Source organism: Hyla sarda, chromosome 1 (assembly GCF_029499605.1).
Source record: "Hyla sarda isolate aHylSar1 chromosome 1, aHylSar1.hap1, whole genome shotgun sequence".
NCBI lineage: Eukaryota > Metazoa > Chordata > Amphibia > Anura > Hylidae > Hyla > Hyla sarda.
The window spans coordinates 290,229,971-290,252,693 of NC_079189.1; the positions used below are offsets into that span (position 1 = coordinate 290,229,971).

Consider the following 22,723-nt stretch of genomic DNA (forward strand, 5'->3'; position numbering starts at 1 on the left):
ACAATACTCCGGCCCCAGTATCGCCTCTCAAAGGCACGGAGTGAAGTTCGCTCCGTGCAGCAGTTGACAGGGGGTGCTGCAGGAGAGATCACTGGGGGTCCCCAGCGATGGGATCCCTGCAATCAGACATCTTATCCCCTATCCTTTGGATATCATTTCACCACAAAATCTACGGCAAAACCAGAAAAAAATATATTTGTGAGGCAAAATGCAGTGCACTTTTCGTAAAAATGACACTATTCTATTTATTTTACTTCTTAATAAAAAAAATTACATTCACCAAAATTTGTAAGTTTTAAATTGTCATTTTCTGACCCCTATAACTTTTTTTATTGTCCTGTATACGGGGCTATATGAGGGCTGATTTTTTGCACCACAGTCTGTAGTTTTTATCTGTGCCATTTTGGTTTTGATGGGAGTTCTTGATCGCTTTTTAAAAAAAATTTTAGGGTATAAAAAGTGACCAAAAATATGCAATTTTGGACTTTGGTATTTATTATTTTTTTACGTAAAAACCATAGACCACTTGGTTTAATTAACATAATATTTTTATAGTTCGGACCTTTTTGCATGCGATGAAACCACATTTGTTTATGTTTGTTTCCATATTTTTTTATATATTTTTTTTAAATGGGAAAAGGGGGGTGATTCAAACTTTTATTAGGGAAGGGGTTAATTCACATTTATCTAAAAAAAAATTTTTTAACACAATTTTATAGTCCCCATAGGGACTATTACATGCAATCCTTGGAATGCATAAACTATTCAAGGCTATGCCATAGGATAGCATTGATCAGTGTTATCGGTGCTCGATTGCTCCAGGCTGCTGAGGCTTCCTGGAGCATCGAGTCAAAGCTTGGTGAGGAGGCAGGTAAAGTTGATTGTGGAGTCTTAAATAAATAAAAATACAAAATAGTCCCAGCAGCTCAGAGGTGGTCCCCGATCAGTTAAGAGGACGGCGGGAGGGCCCTTACCTGCCTCCTCGATGTCCGGTTGGTGGCTTCCTGCTCCAGGAAGCCTCAGCAGCCTGGAGCAATTGAGCACCGATAACACTGATCAATACTATGCTATAGCATTGAACAGTGTATGCAATCAGAAGACTGCATGTAATGTAGTCCCCTATGGGGACTACAAAATAGTGTAAAAAAATAAAAATAGGAAAAAAAAAAGCTTAATAAATGTGATTTATCCCCTTCCTTAATAAAAGTTTAAGTCACCCCTCTTTAAAAAAAAATAAAACATGTAAACAAAAATAAACATAAACATATTTGTGGTATCACCGCGTGCGTAAATGACCAAACTATAAAAATATAAACATTAATTAAACCGTACAGACAAGAAGTCCAAAATTCCAAGAAGTCCAGAATTGCGTATTTTTGGTCACTCTGTAAACACACAAAAATTTTTTTTTTATAAAAAGTGATCAAAAAGTCCCATCAAAATAAAAATGGTACCAATAAAAACTACAGATCACAGCGCAAAAAATTAGCCCACACACATCCCCGTATACAGAAAAATAAAGTTATAGGTGTCAGAAGAGGACTATTTTAATACACATTTTTGTACAAAAAGTTATAATTTTTTAACAGAAGTAAAACAAAATTAAACCTATAAAATTTGGGCATAATTTTAATCGTATGGACCTACAGAATAAAGATAAGTTGTTATGTATACCAAAAAGTGCACTGGGTAGAAACGGAAGCCCCCAAAAGTTACAAAATGGTGTTTTTTTTTTTCAATTTTGCCCCACAAATATTTTTTTTTGTTTCGCCATAGATTTTGTAGTGAAATAATTGATGTCACAAAATTGGTGACACAAAAAACAAGCCCCTATGTGGGTCTGTAGGTGGAAAACTGAGGAGTTATGATTTTTAGAAGGTGAGGAGGAAAAAAAAAGTGCAAAAATGAAAAAAAAAAAAAAAGTCCTTAAGGGGTTAAAAAAATCGGGACATCCCTATTTTCTATCAACAATCAAGCAACGACTCTACATTTTAGTGCGCCATTGTCTATGAGGCTCTTGAGCATGGCATAGCACAGAACTTGGTTAGACCCACACAACTGTCCTCCATTCTTGTGATCAGACAGGGTTCCAGCAGTCTGACTCCCACCAAACAACTTGTTATCCCCTATCTGCTGAGGATGAAATGAATAGATTTCAAATGAAGACATTACTAGATCTTCAGAAATACATTAATGCTGGTAAGAAATTCTTTACCAAGAGAACTTGTCAGCATTCCTGACATCTACTTTAGGAACACTTCTACACATGACAAGCCTTATGCATTTTTTCTTAGGCTGGATTCACAAGTATTTTGGTCAATAAGTTTAAACAAAAAGAATGCACCACAAAATATCAACAAAATACTATACGGAAACTAAGCCTTTGATTTCTGCATTAAAGAAGTAGTCCAGTGGTGATTCAGTGGTGAGCAACTTATCCCCTATCCTAAGGATAGGGGATAAGTTGCAGATCGCGGGGGGTCCGACCGTTGGGGCCCCCCGAGATCTCCTGTATGGAGCCCCGACAGCCGGCGGGAAGGGGGCGTGTCGACCTCCGCACGAGGCGGCGGCCGACACGCCCCCTCAATACAACTCTATGGCAGAGCCGAAGCGCTGCCTTCGGCAATCTCCGGCTCTGCCATAGAGATGTATTGAGGGGGCGTGTCGGCCGCCGCTTCGTGCGGGGGTCGACACCCGCTATCTCGGCGGAGAGCCGGGGCCCCGTACAGAGAGATCGCAGGGGGCCCCAGCGGTCGGACCCCCCGCGATCTCAAACTTATCCCCTATCCTTAGGATAGGGGATAAGTTTTTCACCACTGGACTACCCCTTTAAGATATTCCTCCTGTAAATGAATACATTCGCAATAGGGCATTACGTCTCCCACGTTCAAAGGTCCCTATTGACAAGAGGTGTAGAAATGGCGGCTTGTCAATTTATTCATATATTCTTAGTAAGAATAACAGAGGAACAGCACAACACAGAGCTCTAAGAAAAGATGCTCCAGAATTGTTATTTCACAAAGCATACAAGTGGTTAAGCATGTCAGAGAGAGGTCACATGTCCTCTTAGTTATAGTCCTAAAGAGTGTATTCACACACACAGGATTTTTCTAATTTTTCAAGGCAATTCTCATGTACTTTTGCATTTGTCAATTGTGGATCTGTTCTGTGTGAATACACCCAAAGGTTGTAAGTTATAATGCATGAACGAATGCAGCATTATAAAAACATCTAGATCTGAAAAAAAAGACACCCCGACTATACATATTATACAAATTGCCTGATGACTTACCAAAAGCTGCTGCTTCTCTGGACAGTCATAGTGCTTTAAGGAGCGAAGTGCAACTTTAAAACTATATCAGAAAAATAGAAAAACAAACATTGTGCTACATTTTAAAAACTTATAAAAAAAAAAAAAGAATCTAAAGTGGCCCTGTCAAATGTGGGGTCAGTACAGGATAGAAGGGGAGGGGGTGCTGAGTTGAAGGACAAGGAGATTTTTTTACACTTACCGTAAAATCTTTTTCTCAGAAGCTCCATTGGGGGACACAGGAACCGTGAGTATATCTTGCTGCCACTAGGAGGCTGCCACTAGGAGGCCACTAGGCATACAAAAAAAGAAGTCGGCCCCTCCAAGCAGGGTATACCCCACCTCCTGTCTTAGAGACACTAAGTTTTAGTCCCAAAGCAATAGGAGGAACCGAAAAAAATACAGAGTCTAGAGGGCGCCCAGTCAAAATAAGGAACCAACCAACTGACAGGCGACCAACTCTCAGATCAAAACTAACCAACACAGGGTGGGAGCTGTGTCCCCCAATGGAGCTTCTGAGAAAAAGATTTTACGGTAAGAGTAAAAAAATCTCCTTTTCTCATTCAGCTCCATTGGGGGACACAGGAACCGTGGGACCGCAGAATCAAGCGGACGGCAGAGCCACCGCTGCCTGCAAAACCTTACGCCCGAAAGAGGCGTCGGCGGATGCAGAAGTGTGCACTTGGTAAAACTTGGTGAATGTGTGCACCGAAGACCAAGTAGCCGCCTTACACACCTGTAGGGCCGAAGCCCTGTTAAAGACCGCCCAAGAGGCCCCCACAGAGCGAGGGGAGTGAGCCGTAACCCGGAAGGGAGGATCCTTCCCCTTGGAACGGTATGCTTCAGAAATGGCGGAGCGGATCCATCTGGAGATGGTGGCCTTAGAAGCCGGCAAACCCTTGCGTCGGCCCTCCGGAAGGACAAACAGCGACTCCGACCGTCGGAAAGAAGAGGTGGCCTTGAGGTAAACTCGTAAAGCCCGTACCACATCCAGGTTGTGAAGAGAACGCTCTTTAGGATGAGATGGAGCAGGGCAGAAGGAAGGAAGAATGATATCCTCATTCAGATGAAAGGACGAAACCACCTTCGGTTGAAATGAAGGAACCGGCCGAAGTACTGCCTTGTCCTGATGAAGAATCAGGAAGGGAGGTTGACAAGAAAGCGCTGCCAACTCCGACACCCGACGGATCGAGGTCACAGCTACCAAAAAGGAGACCTTCCAGGAAAGGAAACTGAGAGAAATATCTTGGATAGGCTCGAACGGATTGCAAGGCACTCAGGACCAAATTTAAGTCCCAAGGGGGAGTAGGAGACCTATAGGGAGGAACCTCATGAGCTACTCCTTGGAGGAAGGTGCGAACCGATGAGTCAGAAGCCAGAGGCTGGTGAAAAAGAATAGACAGCACCGACACTTGACCCTTGAGGGAACTAAGAGCCAGGCGCGTCTCAAGACCCGACTGCAGAAACGCCAGAAGGTTCGGCAGAGAAAACTGAACTGGGGAAAGAGAGCGGGCCTCACACCACCGAAAATAAGCCCGCCAGGTCCTATGGTAAACCCTAGCCGAGGATGGCTTACGTGCCTTGAGCATAGTGCGAATAACCCTAGATGAGAAGCCTTCAATACCGCGGTTTCAACCCCCATGCCGTCAAATGCAGCGGCTGTGAATTGGGGTGGCAAAGAGGACCCTGAGACAGAAGATTGAGGCGATCTGGCAGGCGGAAGGGAATGTCCGCCACGAGCCAAACCACGTCGGCGTACCAAGATCGGCGGGGCCAATCCGGGGCCACTAGGATGGCCAGTACGCCTTCCGCCTTGAGTTTCCTGAGCACTCGGGGAAGGAGAGGAATCGGCGGAAACAGGTACGGGAGAGTGAACCGAGACCAGGGAATGACGAGGGCGTCCGCGGCCAGCGCCAGAGGATCTCTGGACTTTGCTACGAAGTTTGGAACCTGCCGGTTTAGGTGGGACGCAAAGAGATCCACGTCCGGAATCCCCCAGCGGCGGCAGATGGACTCGAACACCTCCGGGTGAAGGGACCACTCCCCGGGATCGGGGGAGGAGCCACTTAGAAAGTCCGCCTCCCAATTTTCCACCCCCGGAATGTGGATCGCTGATATGGCGGGAACCATGTGTTCCGCCCAGTTCAAAATCTTGGACACCTCGGTCATGGCGGCACTGCTGCGAGGGCCCCCTTGACGGTTGAGGTACGCCACAGCCGTGGCGTTGTCTGACTGAATGCGAACCGGGCGACCCCGAAGAAGAGACTCCCAGTGTCGGAGACAAAGGAATATCGCCCGGATCTCCAGGACATTGATAGGAAGCCTGGCTTCCTGAGGTGACCACCGGCCCAGGACTATCCGGCCCAGGAGGACACCCCCCAACCGAGGAGGCTCGCATCCGTCTTAAGAACCAGCCAGTTCAACGGTAGAAAGGAGCGGCCGCTCTGAAGGAGGGGAGAGTGGAGCCACCAAAGAAGAGACTGTCAAGCTGGGGTGGGCAGACGGATCCGATGATCCAAGGACAGGGGGAATCCGTCCCACAGAGACAGAATAGCCCACTGAAGCGGACGGCAACGGAACTGTGCAAACGGAACTGCCGTTAGGGCTGCCACCATTCTGCCCAGCACTGCCATGCATGCACGAATGGACACTGGATGCGGGCGTCTCAAGTGACGAACTCCTAACAGCAGAGCACTCCGCTTGTCCGGAGGGAGAAAGATGCGCGCGCTCACGGTATCGAACCGGAGTCCCAGAAAGACCAGAGACCGGGAGGGAGAAAGGCTGGATTTCTCCTCGTTGATCAGCCACCTGAAGCTGGTTAGGATCAGCAGGGTGATGGAGACTCTCCTCGTTCTGGACCCGGGACGGGGCCTTGATAAGCAGGTCATCCAGGTAAGGAAGGACAGACACTCCCCCGGGACTTGAGAATGGCCATGACAGCCGCCAGGACCTTGCTAAAAACCCGGGGGGCAGTGGCCAGGCTGAAGGGCAGAGCCACAAATTGAAAGTGACCCTGCAGAGCGGCAAAGCGTAGAAAACGTTGATGAGGAGGAAAAATCGGGATGTGAAGATACGCATCCCGAATGTCCACTGAAGACAGGAATTCGCCCTGATCCATGGATGCCACGATCGACCGTAGTGACTCCATATGGAAGTGGCGAAGATACCTGTTGAGGAGTTTCAGGTCCAAAATCGGACGGACTGAATCCTCCTTTTTGGGCACCACAAAGAGGTTGGAATAGAAACCCCTGAAACGGTCTTGAGGTGGAACGGGCACAATAACACCCTGCTGCAGCAGAGTATGAATGGCAGCATGAAAACCTGCGGCCAGAGCAGGTGAACGAGGAGGCCAGGATCGAAAAAAAAAAACGATCCCGGGGAAAAGAAGCAAACTCGATTCGGTAACCGTCGGAGATGACATCCCGAACCCAAGAGTCCTGGACTTGTGCCAACCAAACGTCCCGAAAAAGAAGTAAGCGACCGCCCACCCGAGAAGGAGTCCCAGGTTGGGGCGCCCCTTCAGGTCGAGGCAGGTTTAGGAGTTCCTGATTTCGCGGGAAATCGGTTGGAGCGATTATCCTGCTTCCAGGAGGAGCGAAGTTTGAAGGACGGCCCTGCCTACCCTGCGAAGGGCTCGATTTTTCCTGGTGCCCCTGACCCAAGGGGCGAAAGGACCGAAAGGAGGTTGACTTACGAAAACCCCACGAGCCGCAGTGCGGCGAGCCTTGTTCTGGGGAAGTCTTACCACCTGTAGCCTCAGAGATGATGTCGTCTAGCCGCTTTTCAAAAAGGCGACCGCCAGTAAAGGCCATAGCCGCCAGAGATTTCTTGGAAGCCGAATCGGCGTTCCAAGCTTTGAGCCACATGGAGCGACGAATGGCGACCAGGTTGCCAGACGCGACAGCCGCACAGCGAGCAGACTCCAACGAAACCTGGCATAAATATTCGCCTGCGTCTGACGAGCAATTTCAACCAGAGCGTCCGGGGGGGCCCCGGACATCAGACCTTGACGGAGCTGAGAAGCCCACACCGCTAAGGCCTTCGCCACCCAAGTGGAAGAAAATGCCGGAAGCAGGGAGGATCCCACTGCTTCAAAAGCGTATTTCGCCAAATTCTCGACCCGCTTGTCCGCAGGATCCTTAAAGGAAGCAGCATCCGCCAATGGTAGAGTGGTGGATTTGGACAAACGGGAGACTGGGGGGGGGGGGGTCCACAGATGGTGGAACATAACATTTAGAAATAAGGTCCTGAGGGAATGGACACAGAGTCTTTAACCTTTTAGTGCCTTGGAAGCACTTCTCCGGAAGCTTCCAGGCGGTCTCCAGAATCACATCAAACTCCTTATGAGGAAGGAAAGACTTAGGAGAACGAGGAGTGCGGGCAAAGGACACCTCAGGAGCAGGGTCCGAGGGTCCAGGGTCCTGTAGATGGAAAGTGTCCCTGACTGCAGACACCAGGCCATCCACCAAGTCAGAAATGGAGGACAGCTCTTCAGAATCCGAATGAGGTTCTGAGTCCGCCAATTCACCCGGAGATCGGGAACGGTTAGTGGAGGCTCCTGATCTGGGTGACCGGGATCTAGAATGGCGGTTCGGGGAACGACCCCTAGGAGAGCGGTCGCGTGACTAGGAACACCGCCTAGGACCGGGAGATCTGGAGCGCGAGTGGCTCCTGCTATCAGGAGAGGAGTTCGGATAAGCAACCCATGGACGTCCATGGGCGTGTCGATGGTCCGAAGACGCCGAACTAGCTTCCCGGGGGGGACGTAGGGAAGACTGCCTTAAGGCTGTAGCCACCTCCTTGGAAGCCTGCGTCAGGTCTGATATAGTCTGGGAGAGGGAAGACACCCAAACCGGGGTCGGTTCAGGGGCCACAGACCCTGAAGGAGCATTTGGGCAGGAGTAGAAGGGCGTGAGGAAGAGCAGGCAGGACAAATGGGTACAGCCGAACCCCCCGAAAATTTTACCTTACACCCTGTACAAGCATAGTACGTGACTAAAGCAGGGGCCACCTGTCTGGGGGAAGGTTCAAAGCTGGGGGTAGACATTGCAAAGTGCAGCCAATTAGTAACAAAAGAACTAGAATTATCTCACCCAGGTTCCTGGATGATGTCCCCACACCTTCTGAACACAGGACAGCCGGCTGGAAACAGGGATGGAAGACCCACAGGAGCAGCGTGCAGCAGCGTCTGAAGAACGGTGCTGGAACAGGAAGAAACTTGGGCTTCCTGAGTCACGTGACTTGAGGGGAGGAGTACAGTGCGCGCGCTAGCACGGGAGAGGCTGAGTCAGCCTGGGGAGCCCGCACTGCCACCTGATAGGCTGCACCAGCCTTCCCCGTGCCGGCACTGAATTGATTGGGCGCTCAGAGAGCGCGAAGTGGGCGGAGCTACCGGGCCGGGACCAGGCCAAAGCCGCAGCCTAAAGTGGCGGCCTGGTTCCCGATTGAAAACCGCCCTGATAACTCTGAAGCCGGCAGCCATCTCCCTCAGCGGGGACGGATGCCGGGGAGTAATGTGCGAGACCGCCCGCGGGGCGGAGCTACACGCGGCCGGGACCAGGCTAGCAGTGAAAGAAGCGCCTGGCTCCCGGCTGAATACCACCCCGACAGGGAAGTTCGCAGCCGTCTCCCCCCATGGGGCTGGCTGCCTAAACAGACTGCAGAAAGCAACCCGCGGCGGGACGACAATCGGCCGGGACCAGGCCGAGGCCGGGGGCCAAATTAGCGGCCTGGCCCCGGCCGAGCGCGCCGCCCCGAACTAGGAGCCGGCAGCCGACTCCAGTGCAGGGATGGCTGCCGAATAGACAAGCAGACTGCAGCACAGAGGTCATCTGGAGGGCCGACAGCTGCCCCACTATGTGTGGGGGCTGCAGCCCACATATAAAAGTCGCAGCCAGTGCCCCCAAATTTCAGGTCCCCCCAAACTGAATAAAGTCACCCCCTTTGTAACCCCTGAGGGAGCCCTAGTAAGGGGGGGGGGGGGGAGAAGGGTGTAGGGAACTCACCTGATTATGGAGGTATACTTACCTCCAAGAATGTCTGTCCCTCAAAATCTTCACCAGACCAAGCCTGCTGCATCATGGCAGGCTTCAGAAAGCGGGGCGAGCAGAGGCAATAGGCGACCCGGACCCAAAGTACAAACCTGGTGCTGGCCGGTGGCAAGGAAGGGTTAACGGACCATACTCTATGGAACCGTGCCCTTCAGTCGCATGCGGGGAAACAGGCAGCGCCATGCTCCTGTCGCCCCTACCTAGAAAAATTAAAAAGAAGAAAAATTCTAAACACTATCACTAGAAAATAAAAAAAGACCAGACCTGGAGCAATCCAGGCCCGTGTTGCCTCCTATGACACTAAGCTACAACTGAGTGTCTCTAAGGCAGGAGGTGGGGTATACCCTGCTGGGAGGGGCCGACTTTTTTTTTTGTATGCCTAGTGTCAGAAAGATATACCCACGGTTCCTGTGTCCCCCAATGGAGCTGAATGAGTAATTCAGTTTTCTATGACTTTACTTAGTATTATTATGTTAAAAGCTGTATAAATACAGTCAAATCTGAGAGAGAGAGAGAGAGAGAGAGAGAGAGAAAGAAAAAAAAAAAAGAAAATGACAGCAGCACACTGCTAGCGGTCAGCTATATGTATTATACAACATACAGTATTTTATTACAGCTTATATCATCCAGTGGAATGGGTGGAGTGCACAACTAAGATGGAGGCAGACACTCCTTCCACATATGGATGCAATGGCTGCCTCCATGTTGGGAATGAGTGGAAGGTTGGGGAAGTAGAAATAGATTTCATTATATATTTTATAGGGGTTAAAGTAAACGTACCATGTTGAAAAAAAAAAAAAAAAAGATTCATAAACAGTTTTGTGGGAAAAAGATACAGAATAACTTGTCAGTTATGAATGTAAATCTCTGCTCATTCTGGGCTAAGTAGTCATGTGGGCAGTCCTATTTAGTGAATGACAGGTATCTGTATATAAGTGTAGAACCGCCTACTTCACTAGTTAGCCCGGTAAAAGCCCCCCCTCAACATGATTGACAGCCTGGGCACGGCCTGTGTCATCGCTGTGCTCCGTCTGCTTAGGGAGCAGAGCGGTGACATGGGCTGTCAATCATGCTGAGGGGGAGTGATTAGAGCTGGAGCAGGGAGACTAGGTGAGTATTCTTCCCTGCCCAGGGGAATAATTATGGGGCCTGCAGGCGAGACTTCCTAACTTCATAACCTCACCATCCCTGCAGTCAGGAAAGTCTTCTGGGGATGGCGAGGAAGAAGATTTTACCATATAACGTGTTGCCACGTGTTATACAGAGGGGCAAAAAAGGATTTAGTCAGCCACCAATTGTGCAAGTTCTCCCACTTAAAAAGATGAGAGAGGCCTGTAATTTCCATCATAGCTATACCTCAACTATGAGAGACAGAATGAGAAAAAAAAATCCATAAAGTCTGATTTTTAAAGAGTTTTCAAATAATTTATTTGCAAATATACTATGAACGTACCGTATTTTTCACCCTATAGGACGCACCGGCATATAAGACGCACCCAATTTTAAAGGTGCAAAATCTAGAGAAAAAAAAAAGATTCTGCACCCAACAGTGATCTTCAACCTGCGGACCTCCAGATGTTGCAAAATTACAACTCCCAGCATGCCCGGACAGCCATTGGCTGTCCGAGCATGCTGGGAGTTGTAGTTTTGAAACATCTGGAGGTCCGCAGGTTGAAGACCATTGGATAGGAGGTAATACTCACGTGTCCCCGCCGCTTCGGACCCGTCACCGCTGCCCTGGATGTTGCTCCATCGCTGTTGCCGTGTCCCAGGGGTGTCCCCGACGCTCCGGACGTCTTCTTCCCCGGGATCCACGCTCTCCGTCATCACAACGTGATGGCGTCGAAGGAGAGCGCCACCATGCAGGGGATCCCGGCATAGAGTAGACACAGAGGAGGCAGGTAAGGTCCCTCCCGGTGTCCTGTAAGCTGTTCGGGACGCCACAATTTCACCGCGGGTTAGTGTCACTTTCGCTTCAGACGCGGCGGTCAGCTTTGATCGCCGCGTCTGAAGGGTTAATACAGGGCATCACCGCGATCGGTGATGTCCTTTATTAGCCGCGGGTCCCGGCCGTTGATGGCCGCAGGAACCGCCGCGATAGGTGTGTATTCGTCATATAAGACGCACCAACTTTTCCCCCCCAGTTTTGGGGAAGAAAAAGTGCGTCTTATATGGCGAAAAATATGGTATTTTCATCCCTTAATGACCAATGATAGATATATCCATCATGAGTTGGTGCCAGTTCCTGAATTACAACGGTTATATAATTCATGGATACTGCCCAGTGTACCCAAAAGATTGTGGCATACACAGCCAGACTCCTGCCACAACTGCAGGAATTGAAGTATGTCAGCAGTTGCATCAGGATCCAGGAAGTTTCCACCTCTTACATGCTGTGGTCCATAGCAACTGTAACAGGTAAGGTGCAGACATGTAGCTAAGCGTGCACTTCTCCCGACATGCTCAACTGACCGGTCGGGGTCTGAACACTCTCTTCTAATGACGGTACCCATAACACATCTGTCTCTTACCTCTTCTTTTTCTTTGTAGGGTCAGAAATGGATTCCTCCAAAAATAGAATAGTTGCCTTCTTGTGCTTTGAGTTCACCAGTTTTACCTGTAACAAAATCATTGTTTAGTGTCTCCAGTGAGGAGATAGCACAAAGCAAACCCAAAACCATTCATATTTATAATCTTACCAATGATGGCCAGTAGGGGTATTGCTGAAATTTACACCAGACAAAGGATCCCGGTATAATCGCAGCTGGTTCTACAATAAATTAAATAAAATAGTTATAAAATAATGGTAATCGAGACATAAGGAGAAAAGTAGAGATTTGACACAAAGAAGAGACAATGTGTGAATTGAACCTTGTATCTTTAATGATTGTGATTTGAATGTGCAAAAATGTGTAATATTTCTGTTCAGTCAATCATTGGCGGGTAGGACGTTACATTAGTCCATATAGTGTATGTCGATAGGGGAGAATTTCCAACCACATACACCAGTATTTCTGCACAAACCTGGTGTGGAACATATGTCTCTGGGGGAGATTTATCAGTGCATTTAGAGCTTTTTTTGTTTTGTTTACTCCAAGCAGACAAAATGACGCATGTGCGCGTAAGTACTTTTTCTTGTGACTTTTGTGGGTACGCATAAAGCAGCAAACAGCCTTACCTAAGCAACTCTCGGTTTTCACTTCAGTGGTAGCAACCTTTGAAGTGCAAATGTCTCACATAAGCATAAAAAAATTCACAAACCCCTCCAAAGTCAAAGCCAGCTCAGACCTGGCTTACAGAAAAGCCTTTGGAGAGCACTTTTAATAGTCTTACAAGAAGTCGCAACTGCAACTTTTTGTGCAGAAAAGTCGCAAAGGAGAAGAGAAAACATACAAAATGGTGTTCTGATAAGATTTATTGTTCTTTGCTTATGTGTGCAAACTTTATCAACCCCCCCTTGATAGTATGATAAATGTGTCGCACATAAGCAAAATCAAAGCAAAAAAAAAATAAATATAAAATGACTTCAAAACTCTTCAAAGACATCAATGATAAATCTCCCCCATGCTTATGCAGAATATATGCAGCCAAAAGAAAACAAATGTCAGTCGATCCAGCCAAGCAGCTAACCTTTCTGCAGAACAACAACTGGTAGTTGTATATCTTCCTCTGTATCATCCTGTGATGAAGATACTGCATGCAAAGCTGTACATTCAGGAGAGCTTATTTCCATAGAGAGCTCAGAAGATGATAAACCTGGATAAGATGAAATTTGAACATATGAACTTATTTACAAGACTAACAGCCACCATCCCACTTCACCAGTCGGGATCACAGATAACTCGGATCCTGTCCAAGGGCAACTACAGCATCTAAGCAGTTACACAGAGGGAGGGGACTGTCACCCAACCAGCCTCTCAGAGACACATAGTATGGTAATTGGGGACCTAATGAAGACCTGTTTTTTTTAACCTACTAGGCAATATGCTGAAAGGCACACTCATTTTTGGTGTGTGAATCCAGCCTAAAAACTGGTACCACAAGGCAGTGAGCTGCACTTACTAACAAGTGTTGTAATGGTTTTTGTGTCGCTGTAAGCTGCAATGATAGCAAACTCCAAAGGCTATGGACACTTTACAGAGCAAGGCTTGTCACTTATGATGCAAAAAAAACACATTTTCTCTGAAATTTCATTATGTTTTTGCTTCTACAGCTTGCCATGTGAGCTCTATTTTCTCTCTATACTTGTATCTAGCCTATATGATTTTAACCAGTCTTGTATCTGCTCTCTCCAGCCTGTGTGAGCTGTCCCTCCAGGGATTCTCTTTCCCTGTCTACTATCTCAGCAGCTGTGCAACCTTCCTCCTGTTCTTATCTCTTAATGAGAGAGCAAAAAATCTGTCAGACTTTGATGGACTTTAAGTGAATGCCTCCTCTAGATGATTGGGAGAGGTTTCTGGGCATTCTCTATGACTTGTTCAGAGGTCATTCAACATGTAGGGAGAGGCTGATCACTAAACATCATTTATTGTGAAACTTCTGTCTTATCTACAGACTGGTGCCAACTATCACTGTATTCAAGTCTGTGATACGGAGGAGACTGCTGGAATGTCCCATCTTAATATTAGGCCTAGTGTCCAAAACTGCAAGCTTTCAGGATTATTTTAGAATATACACAGCAAAGTGGAGAATTTGGAAAACAAAAAAACCAAACATCACAATCTTTTTATGTTTAAATTGTACCTGTTATTTCAGGTGACTTTTTAGGTTAAGCTGTAAGCTGCCCGTGTGTTTACATGCGAAGCAGCACTATTTCTGGATTTTATATAACTTGTAAATGGAATTTGTCTGCAGATTTCTGGCTCCATCTCTAATTTGTACTTCTCCTAGAGCTAGGGGAGAACTCCCTCCCCCCACCTCAATTGACTTGTCTTGCAGACACAGAACAAATCTGAACTTATTTTCAGAGAAGAATATTTCAGCAGCAGGAGAGGGAAAACAGGAAAAAGAAGCATTCTTGTCTATTAAGTGATTTTACAAAGTTTCTTATATTGGCTTTAACTATCGATCTAAGCAAAGTTTGTTCTAATGACAGTGACTATTAAACATAAAAGATATAAGCAAAAAAGGTCATTTTCTCATGAACCATTCCCTTTAACTCATCTTTCTCAGATTATCAGCTAAATAGAAGGTCATTTATAATGGCAAGTATTTAAAACACTGCTTCATTCTGCATTTATATATATATATATATATATATATATATATATATATATATATATATATATAGTAAAAACAAAAAGGACATTATATATATATATATATATATATATATATATATATATATATATACACACTGCAGGAAAAACCTGATGTGGTACAAGGTAACTATAGATGAGTAAGTTGAATCTGGCGAACCCGGATTCCGCCCAAACTTTAGGATTTTTCCGGCTCAGCAACCACTCAAGCTTTTACCGATTTGGCTTGCACGAGCCGGTAAATAGTGCAAAAAAACCTGAAAGCATGTTTTTTTAGGGGACTGAAGAAGCAGGGTGGGCAGGGGGCGGTAAGATGATGTAGGGAAAGCAGCAGATCACACAATAATCAAGGTCTATCAAGTGATTCGCTGCTTACTGTGTCAATCAAGCACAAAAGCCAATAGGACACAGCCATGGACACCTAAAAGGGCAATGACGTCACTCACAGGGTTCAGAGCGCTGGGAACTTCTGCAGCGAGCAGACAGAGAGAGGGAGAAAGCCAGACATAGGGACAGTTAGTGGTTAGAAAGATAGAGACTGAGATACAAAGTATAAAAAAAAGGAGAAATAGGGACAGTTCGTGATTAGAAAGATTAGAAAGAGAGACCTTTCGTGTGTGTGTGTGTGAGAGAGAACAAGAAGAATTTTATAGGGGCTCCTATACACCAAAACAGCATACAAGGAGGAGATATCTTAATCACAGCCTATGAAGGGTTCATCTTTTGCTGCCACAAATCCACAGCCTTTTCCTACCTGAATTGAATAATATTTCCAAACCAGTCCCAGTGAGGTGCATTGATCTGTGCCACCTACCCAAAAAGAAAGAGTATTCAAGTGGCACCTATATACACTGCTCAAAAAAATAAAGGGAACACTAAGATAACACATCCTAGATCTGAATGGATGAACTAATCGTATGAAATACTTTCATCTTTACATAGTTGAATGTGCTGACAACAAAATCACCCAAAAATTATCAATGGAAATCAAATTTATCAACCCATGGAGGTCTGGATATGGAGTCACTCAAAACTCAAAGTGGAAAACCACACTACAGGCTGATCCAACTTTGATGTAATGTCCTTAAAACAAGTCAAAATGAGGCTCAGTAGTGTGTGTGGCCTCCACATGCCAGTATGACCTCCCTACAACACCTGGGTATGCTCCAGATGAGGTGGCGGATGGTCTCCTGAGGGATGTCCTCCCAGACCTGGACTTAAGCATCCGCCAACTCCTGGACAGTCTGTGGTGCATGGATCGAGACATGATGTCCCAGATGTGCTCATTTGAATTCAGGTCTGGGGAATGGGCGGGCCAGTCCATAGCAACAATGCCTTCCTCTTGCAGGAACTGCTGACATACTCCAGCCACATGAGGTCTAGCAATGTCTTGCATTAGAAGGAACCTAGGGCCAACCGCACCAGCATATGGTCTCACAAGGTGTCTGAGGATCTCATCTCGGTACCTAATGGCAGTCAGGCTACCTCTGGCAAGCACATGGAGGGCTGTGCAGCCCCCCCAAAGAAATGCCACCCCACACCATTACTGACCCACCGCCAAATCGGTCATGCTGGAGGATGTTGCAGGCAGCAGAACGTTCTCCACAGCGTCTCCAGACTCTGTCACCTCTGCCACATGTGCTCAGTGTGAACCTGCTTTCATCTGTGAAGAGCACAGGGCGCCAGTGGCAAATTTGCCAATCTTGGTGTTCTCTGGAAAATGCCAAACATCCTGCACGGTGTTGGGCTGTAAGCACAACCCCCACATGTGGACATCAGGCCCTCATACCACCCTCATGGAGTACGTTTCTGACCGTTTGAGTGGACATATGCATATTTGTGGCCTGCTGGAGGTAATTTTGTAGGGCCCTGGCAGTGCTCCTCCTTGCACAAAGGTGGAGGAAGCGGTCCTGCTGCTGGGTTATTGCCCTCCTACACGTCTCCTGATGTACTGGCCTGTCTCCTGGTAGCGCCTCCATGCTCTGGACACTACGCTGACAGACATAGCAAACCTTCTTGCCACAGCTCGCATTGCTGTGCCATCCTGGATGAGCTGCACTACCTGAGCCACTTGTGTGGGTTGTAGACTATCTCATGCTACCACTAGAGTGAAAGTGCCGCTAGCATTCAAGAGTGACCAACACATCAGCCAGGAAGCATAGGAACTGAGAAGTGGTCTGTTGCTAATTGCCTATAATTTCCGCCTGTTGTCTGTTCCATGTGCACAACAGCATGTGAAACTGATTGTCAATCAGTGTTGCTTCCTGAGTGGACAGTGTGATTTCACAGAAGTGTGATTGACTTGGAGTTACATTGGCCCTCATTTACTAACAGGATCCAAACACTTTTTGTCGGGTTTTGCGCCAGAATTTTGTCTGTGACAGAATTTGCGCCAGAATCTGGCGCACAACCCGACAAAATAAAAATCACTCAGAGTGAAAAAAAAAACAAAAGGGGCATTTTTCCCGACAAAAGGGGCGTGTTCCTGACAAAAAGAGAAAAAACACTCAGAGCGTGAAGAAAACTCACAGGAAAACCTGTGAGTTTTGCTTCACAAAAAACCGACAGCTCAGAGCGGTCAGTAAATTCCTCAAAACGGACTGAATCCTGCTACCCCCAGCATAGAACAGGGTCTGTTCCATGTTGTGGGTAGTAGTAGAGGGGCTGAGCGATTGATCACACCGGGTCTCTCTTCTGAGACCCGATCCGATCAGATGTTATTAAGCAGGGGAGCGGGTGGAATGTTCCGATCCCCTGCAATGTACAGTAAACTTTCATTTTTAAATTCCCCACCAGTCCACCAAGAGCCCTGAATGTCTGGGACCGAGGAGCCAATCAGGGCTCCTGGCAGGGTTTTAATATAGAAGCGCTGTGGTGGGCAAAGATGTATAGAATCGCTGGGGGGGTATATATGTGGCCCCTCCAGCGTTTCTATATATATTTCCCCCTGCTGCGCTATATCAAACTTAGTGCCCGCTGCGCTTGAATAAATGTACTGCCCCCCAGAGCTATTATATATCTATACTAACCCCCGCTGCGCATATACTGACCCCCGCTCCCAGCTGTGCATATTAATATTCATATTTTCTCCCTCCCCTGGCTGCCAATGAATGAAAACTCTATTAGCGGCGGAGCGGAAGGCTGCTGCCTGCTCACGCTGCTAAGAGTTTGTCATTCATAGCGGGCAGCAGCTGCTTATCATGCTGTGGGGGTCAGACATATGGATATATGTCTGACCCTCACATCATACATATACAAATGCCGGCTCACCGCTATGAATGACAAGTAAGCTATTAGGAGCAGCAGCGCGAGCCTCCCTGCACTGCTTTACTTGTCATTCATAGCGGTGAGCCGGCATTTGTATATGTATGATGTGAGGGTCAGACATGTATCCATATGTCTGACCCCCACAGCATGATATGCAGCTGCTGCCCGCTATGAATGACAAACTCTTAGCAGCGTGAGCGGGCAGCAGCCTTCCGCTTCGCCGCTAATAGAGTTTTCATTCATTGGCAGCCAGGGGAGGGAGAAAATATGAATATTAATATGCGCAGCTGGGGGGGGGGGGGTCAGTATATATATATAAATATGCGCAGCAGGGGTCAGTATATGCGCAGCAGGGGTCAGTATAGATATATAATAGCGCTGGGGGGGGCAGTACATTTATTCAAGCACAGCGGGCACAAAGTTTGATATAGCGCAGCAGGGGGAAAGATATATAGAAACGCTGGAGGGGCCAGATATATACCCCCCCAGCGATTCTATACATCTTTGCCCACCACAGCGCTTCTATATTGAAACCCTGCCAGGAGCCCTGATTGGCTCCTCGGTCCCGGCCATTCAGGGCTCCTGGTGGGGAATTTAAAAATGAAAGTTTACTGTACATTGCAGGGGATCGGAACATGCTCGCCCGCTCCCCTGCTTAATAACATCTGATCGGATCGGGTCTCAGAAGTGAGACCCAGTGCGATCAATCCCTCAGCCCCTCTACTACTACCCCCAACATGGAACAGACCCTGTTCCATGATGGGGGTAGTAGTACAAGCACTAACGTAGTCAGAATTTGCAGAGACTTTATTCTGTTGCACAGAATACATTTTGTGCGACAGAAAAAAACCTGCGACAGAAAGAAAGGGAAATTGGGCGACAGATTAGTAAATAGCATCAGAAAAAAAGGAGTAAAGGACTTGCAAAAACACAAACCGACACTCCACTCTTAGTAAATGAGGGCCATTGTTGTTTAAGTGTTCCCTTAAATGTTTTGAGCAGTGTACACATAGGGACTGTCAACACAATAGTGAATATAATAGATTTCAGCAAACACCTTCAGTATGCATTGTACTGTCTCCTCTGCTACACAAAAAGTGTGTTGAAGTTACACATATCTAGCCTGTAGTGTTATACAATTCTGGTGCATTTAATATTGTTCTGCAAATACCTTCAGTACTCATTGTACGGTCACCTCTGCCACGCAAAAAGCGTTAGAACTTAGATTTGACAAGTAGGTTGGTGAAAAATCACCCAAAAAGGATAAAAGTAACCCAACAAAACATGTCTGGAAAACAGGGAAGACGCCAGAAGACCCCCACCATGTTCTCTTCCAGTAAGAATGTTCGTGGCAGTACTAGTTCAGGTAGAGGCAACAGAAGCCTGTTGTTCTCCTTACCTGAGAGAGGTTATGTGGTTTCACAGGATGATCTGTCATACGAGTTCTGAGGAGAAAGGACTCTAACAATGACGGTGAGCTACTGGTCAGTGGATCCCTTCACGTCTACACTCACATGGGGAAGTGGAAAGGTCCATCCCAGACGCTGTGCTTCCTTATCTCTGGCTCTGTCATCCCCCTCCCACGCTGCTACGCAGAAGGATAGCACTAGCCAGGAGGAGGAGTTTTGTGGGGACAGTACAGCTTTGGAGCATGTTGGAGAGGTGGTGGAGGTAGAATCAATGGTCGGGCCCAGCACAAACAGGACTGGTGGTGGTAGGGATACTGTAAGGCGTCGAGGTGGCTATGCTGAGGGGGAGCAAGGAGCCCAAGAAGTCCATACAGAGAGGAGTGGTGTGAACGATGAGGAGTTTGATGTTTTTAAGATGATGTGATGTTGAACAGGATGTGGGAACCACCTGGACATGAGCTGACAGGAGGGTAGTGGCAGTGTAAACGAAGAAGAGCATGGCTAAGGTAGAGGAAAAAATCCTGTGAAATGTAACAGGTAGGGCTGCTGGTCTGATGAGCTCAGGCGACGGAGACGCTGCTGCCTGTTCAGGTTCTGTTATAAAACCATCCAGAGTAGGGGCACAGTCAGGTGATGCAGTCCCTGTCCGATATTCTCCTTTCTAATCACCTTACCTGATGCTGAGAATGTGTCGTCTCTACAAACAGAAAGTAAGCTGTGGCCAGGGTCCAAGTGTAGGAACTATGGGGGAGATTTATCAAAACCTGTCCAAAGGAGAAGTTGCTGAGTTGCCCATAACAACCAATCAGATTCTTTCATTTTTGAAAATGCCTTTAAAAATTAAAGAAGCAATCTGACATTCTCCCCGTTTGGCACATGTGCTAAACCTTGTGGTCTAACGTTTCTTGGCAACTTGTCCAGGTGTCAAGCCAGTAGTGTCTACGTGCAGGAAAATTTGTGTTCGGTTTAGCCGTTCTTATGTTTTAAAAAATGACTTGCTTCACCTACAGCACCAAAACGCTCTTCCACAACACGTCTTATTTGCAACGTTTCAACACCGTGGAACTTTACACATGTTGGACCCCCTTTACCAGCAGCGCAAAACGGTGACCGACTTTCTCATGCAACAGCAAGACAATCAGGCACACTTGTCGCGTGCTTGTGCCTTTTGGAGGAGGCAGCAAGGAAAACAGTGGCATTGGGGATGTAATGCCTCTGATATTCCTTTTGTAGCAGAAGCTGGCGGGAAAGATGGAAGAAGGTGGGATGAAGGAGACTATACATCTTGATGGCAGCAATACTGATGTTCTCCTTGGGGAGAAGTTGGATGAGGAGGTAGTGGGACCTGAGCAGGAGGATTTGGAGATGGACTCTATGGAAGAGAGAAGGACGAGGACCTCACACAAGGCAACACTGAGGAGGATGAGGAGGAGCATGACCAACCTTGGCAGTATAGGGCAGTGGTGGAACAAGCTGGGCCATCAGAAAAGCTGGCAAGGATGGCTAGGTGTATGCTTTCCTGTCTGCACAATAACAAGCATATTGTGGGCTTGAAGGGAAGAGAAGAGTACTGGATAAACACACTATTAAACCCTCGGCATAAACCCAAAATGGGAGCATTTTTCTCGCCTTCTTAGAAGGAGGCTATATTGGGTTTGTATAAGAAGTTACGCAGCCAGCTTTCCATGGCTTTCCAGTAACAAATACCTGCTGAACAGGGGTCCAGTCTCCACTCTCCGTAAAGTCATTGCTCCACTACCTCTGCCAGCACTACCCCAGCGAGAGGCAGGAGCATCAGCATTAGTAGGCGGCATCCCGCTATCATTACAGCACAGAGCAAGTTCGCTCTGTGCGTAATGATGGGCGATACAGGGGACGGAGCAGTGTGACGTCATGGCTCCGCCCCTTGTGACATCACGGCCCGTCCCCTTAATGCAAGTCTATGGGAGGGGGCGTGATGACCGCCACGCCCCCTCCCATAGACTTGTATTGAAAGGGGCGGGCCGTGACATCACGAGGGGCGGGGCCATGACGCAATGATTTTCCGGTCCCTGTATTGCCCGTCATTACGTGCAGAGCGAACTCGCTCTGTGCTGTAATGATAGCGCAGTGCCGCAGCGGGGATCCCGGGGCTCCCCAGCAGCGGAACGCGGCGATCTGACATCTTATCCCCTATCCTTTGGATAGGGGATAAGATGTCTAGGGGCGGAGTACCCCTTTAAATACATTCCTATCAGTGTAAGACAGGGGTTTAGAGGTCTTAGGCAGTGTTATAAACTTGTTTAGCTGAACCAAACTCACGATTTTCCAAAAAGTTTGGCGAGTCCGGCGAACCGAACTTTTCAAAAGTCTAAAGGTACCAGTGAAATGAATGTCTATGTAATAAAAGGATGGACCCGGTCTGCCACAGTGGAAGCTGTTGATACTTAAAAAGCAACATGTTAAACAAATTTTTTTTTTTTTTTGATGATGTTTCTTTCTTATTTTCCCATCTTGCTTTCTATATGAAAAAATCCTTTTGCAGTTTTCATCCTGACCAATAAGCCTAAAACTGAGCGGAGACTTCCTGTTTTGTACAGATAATTTCCCAGCAGCCTACTCCTTTTTATCACAGACAGGTAAGGGAACACCAGTAGACAGACATCTTTTCACAAAAGATGATGCTTTCTAGAGCTCAGCCTAGCCCCCCTCTTCCCCTTGTAGAATGAGCTCTGCACAAGTCACAGAGCATGCATAGAAAACACCTACAGTCTTATTGTGCCTACACCCATGAGGCTTGCTGTATAGGGTATCTCTAAATTATGTTAAAAACAGCTCAGGAAAATTGCTGCCCGCATAAGAATGCAGAAAAATTTGTTTGTGCAACTGGACGTATGAATACATCCTAGCTAGGGATGTCCCGATATCAATACTGGTATCGGTATCGGGACCGATACTGGACATTTGCAAGAATACACGTGAAAATGTCCCCGATACCTAATCGGGACCCCTTCCGGCAGGCATCATGGAGGTGCCGAACTATGCAGCGCGCACAGATTGCGGTGTAAAAAATAAAAATAAAAAAAGTGAATTAACCCCTTCCCTAATAAAAGTTTGAATCACCCTTAAAACCTTTTTTTGAATATAAAAAACCCTTCCTCTAATAAAAATAAAAAAACTTTTTTCGATTAAAAAAAAAACCCCTGTCACGACATAGAAAAAAGTATCGGTAATTGGTATCGGTGAGTACTTAAAAAAGTATCGGTACTTGTACCCTATCTTAAAAAATGGTATTGGGACATTCCTAATCCCAGCAATCTTCTGCAGCAGATCGGCAGCGGGACCCGGCTCGGCAACATAAACCCCACAGATGCCATGATCAGTCCTGATCATGGCATGGCATCTAAGGCTCCTCCCGTCACCAACGGCGACCCCGCATTGTGATTGCGG

General features: G+C 47.1%; 1 protein-coding gene across 16 annotated transcripts in view; it reads right to left on the reverse strand.

The window, feature by feature from the left end:
* The window catches only part of PWWP3A (PWWP domain containing 3A, DNA repair factor), a 93,741-nt gene that overhangs the window by 29,699 nt on the left and 41,319 nt on the right, over positions 1-22,723 (reverse strand). For all 16 annotated transcript variants that reach the window (XM_056517005.1, XM_056516946.1, XM_056516996.1 and 13 more), the window contains 4 exons: positions 12,991-13,116; positions 12,060-12,130; positions 11,892-11,977; positions 3,293-3,353 (listed from right to left, as the gene is read on the reverse strand). In XM_056517005.1, the coding sequence (XP_056372980.1) occupies positions 3,293-3,353; positions 11,892-11,977; positions 12,060-12,130; positions 12,991-13,116 (344 nt within the window). The remainder of the gene's footprint in view (positions 1-3,292; positions 3,354-11,891; positions 11,978-12,059; positions 12,131-12,990; positions 13,117-22,723) is intronic.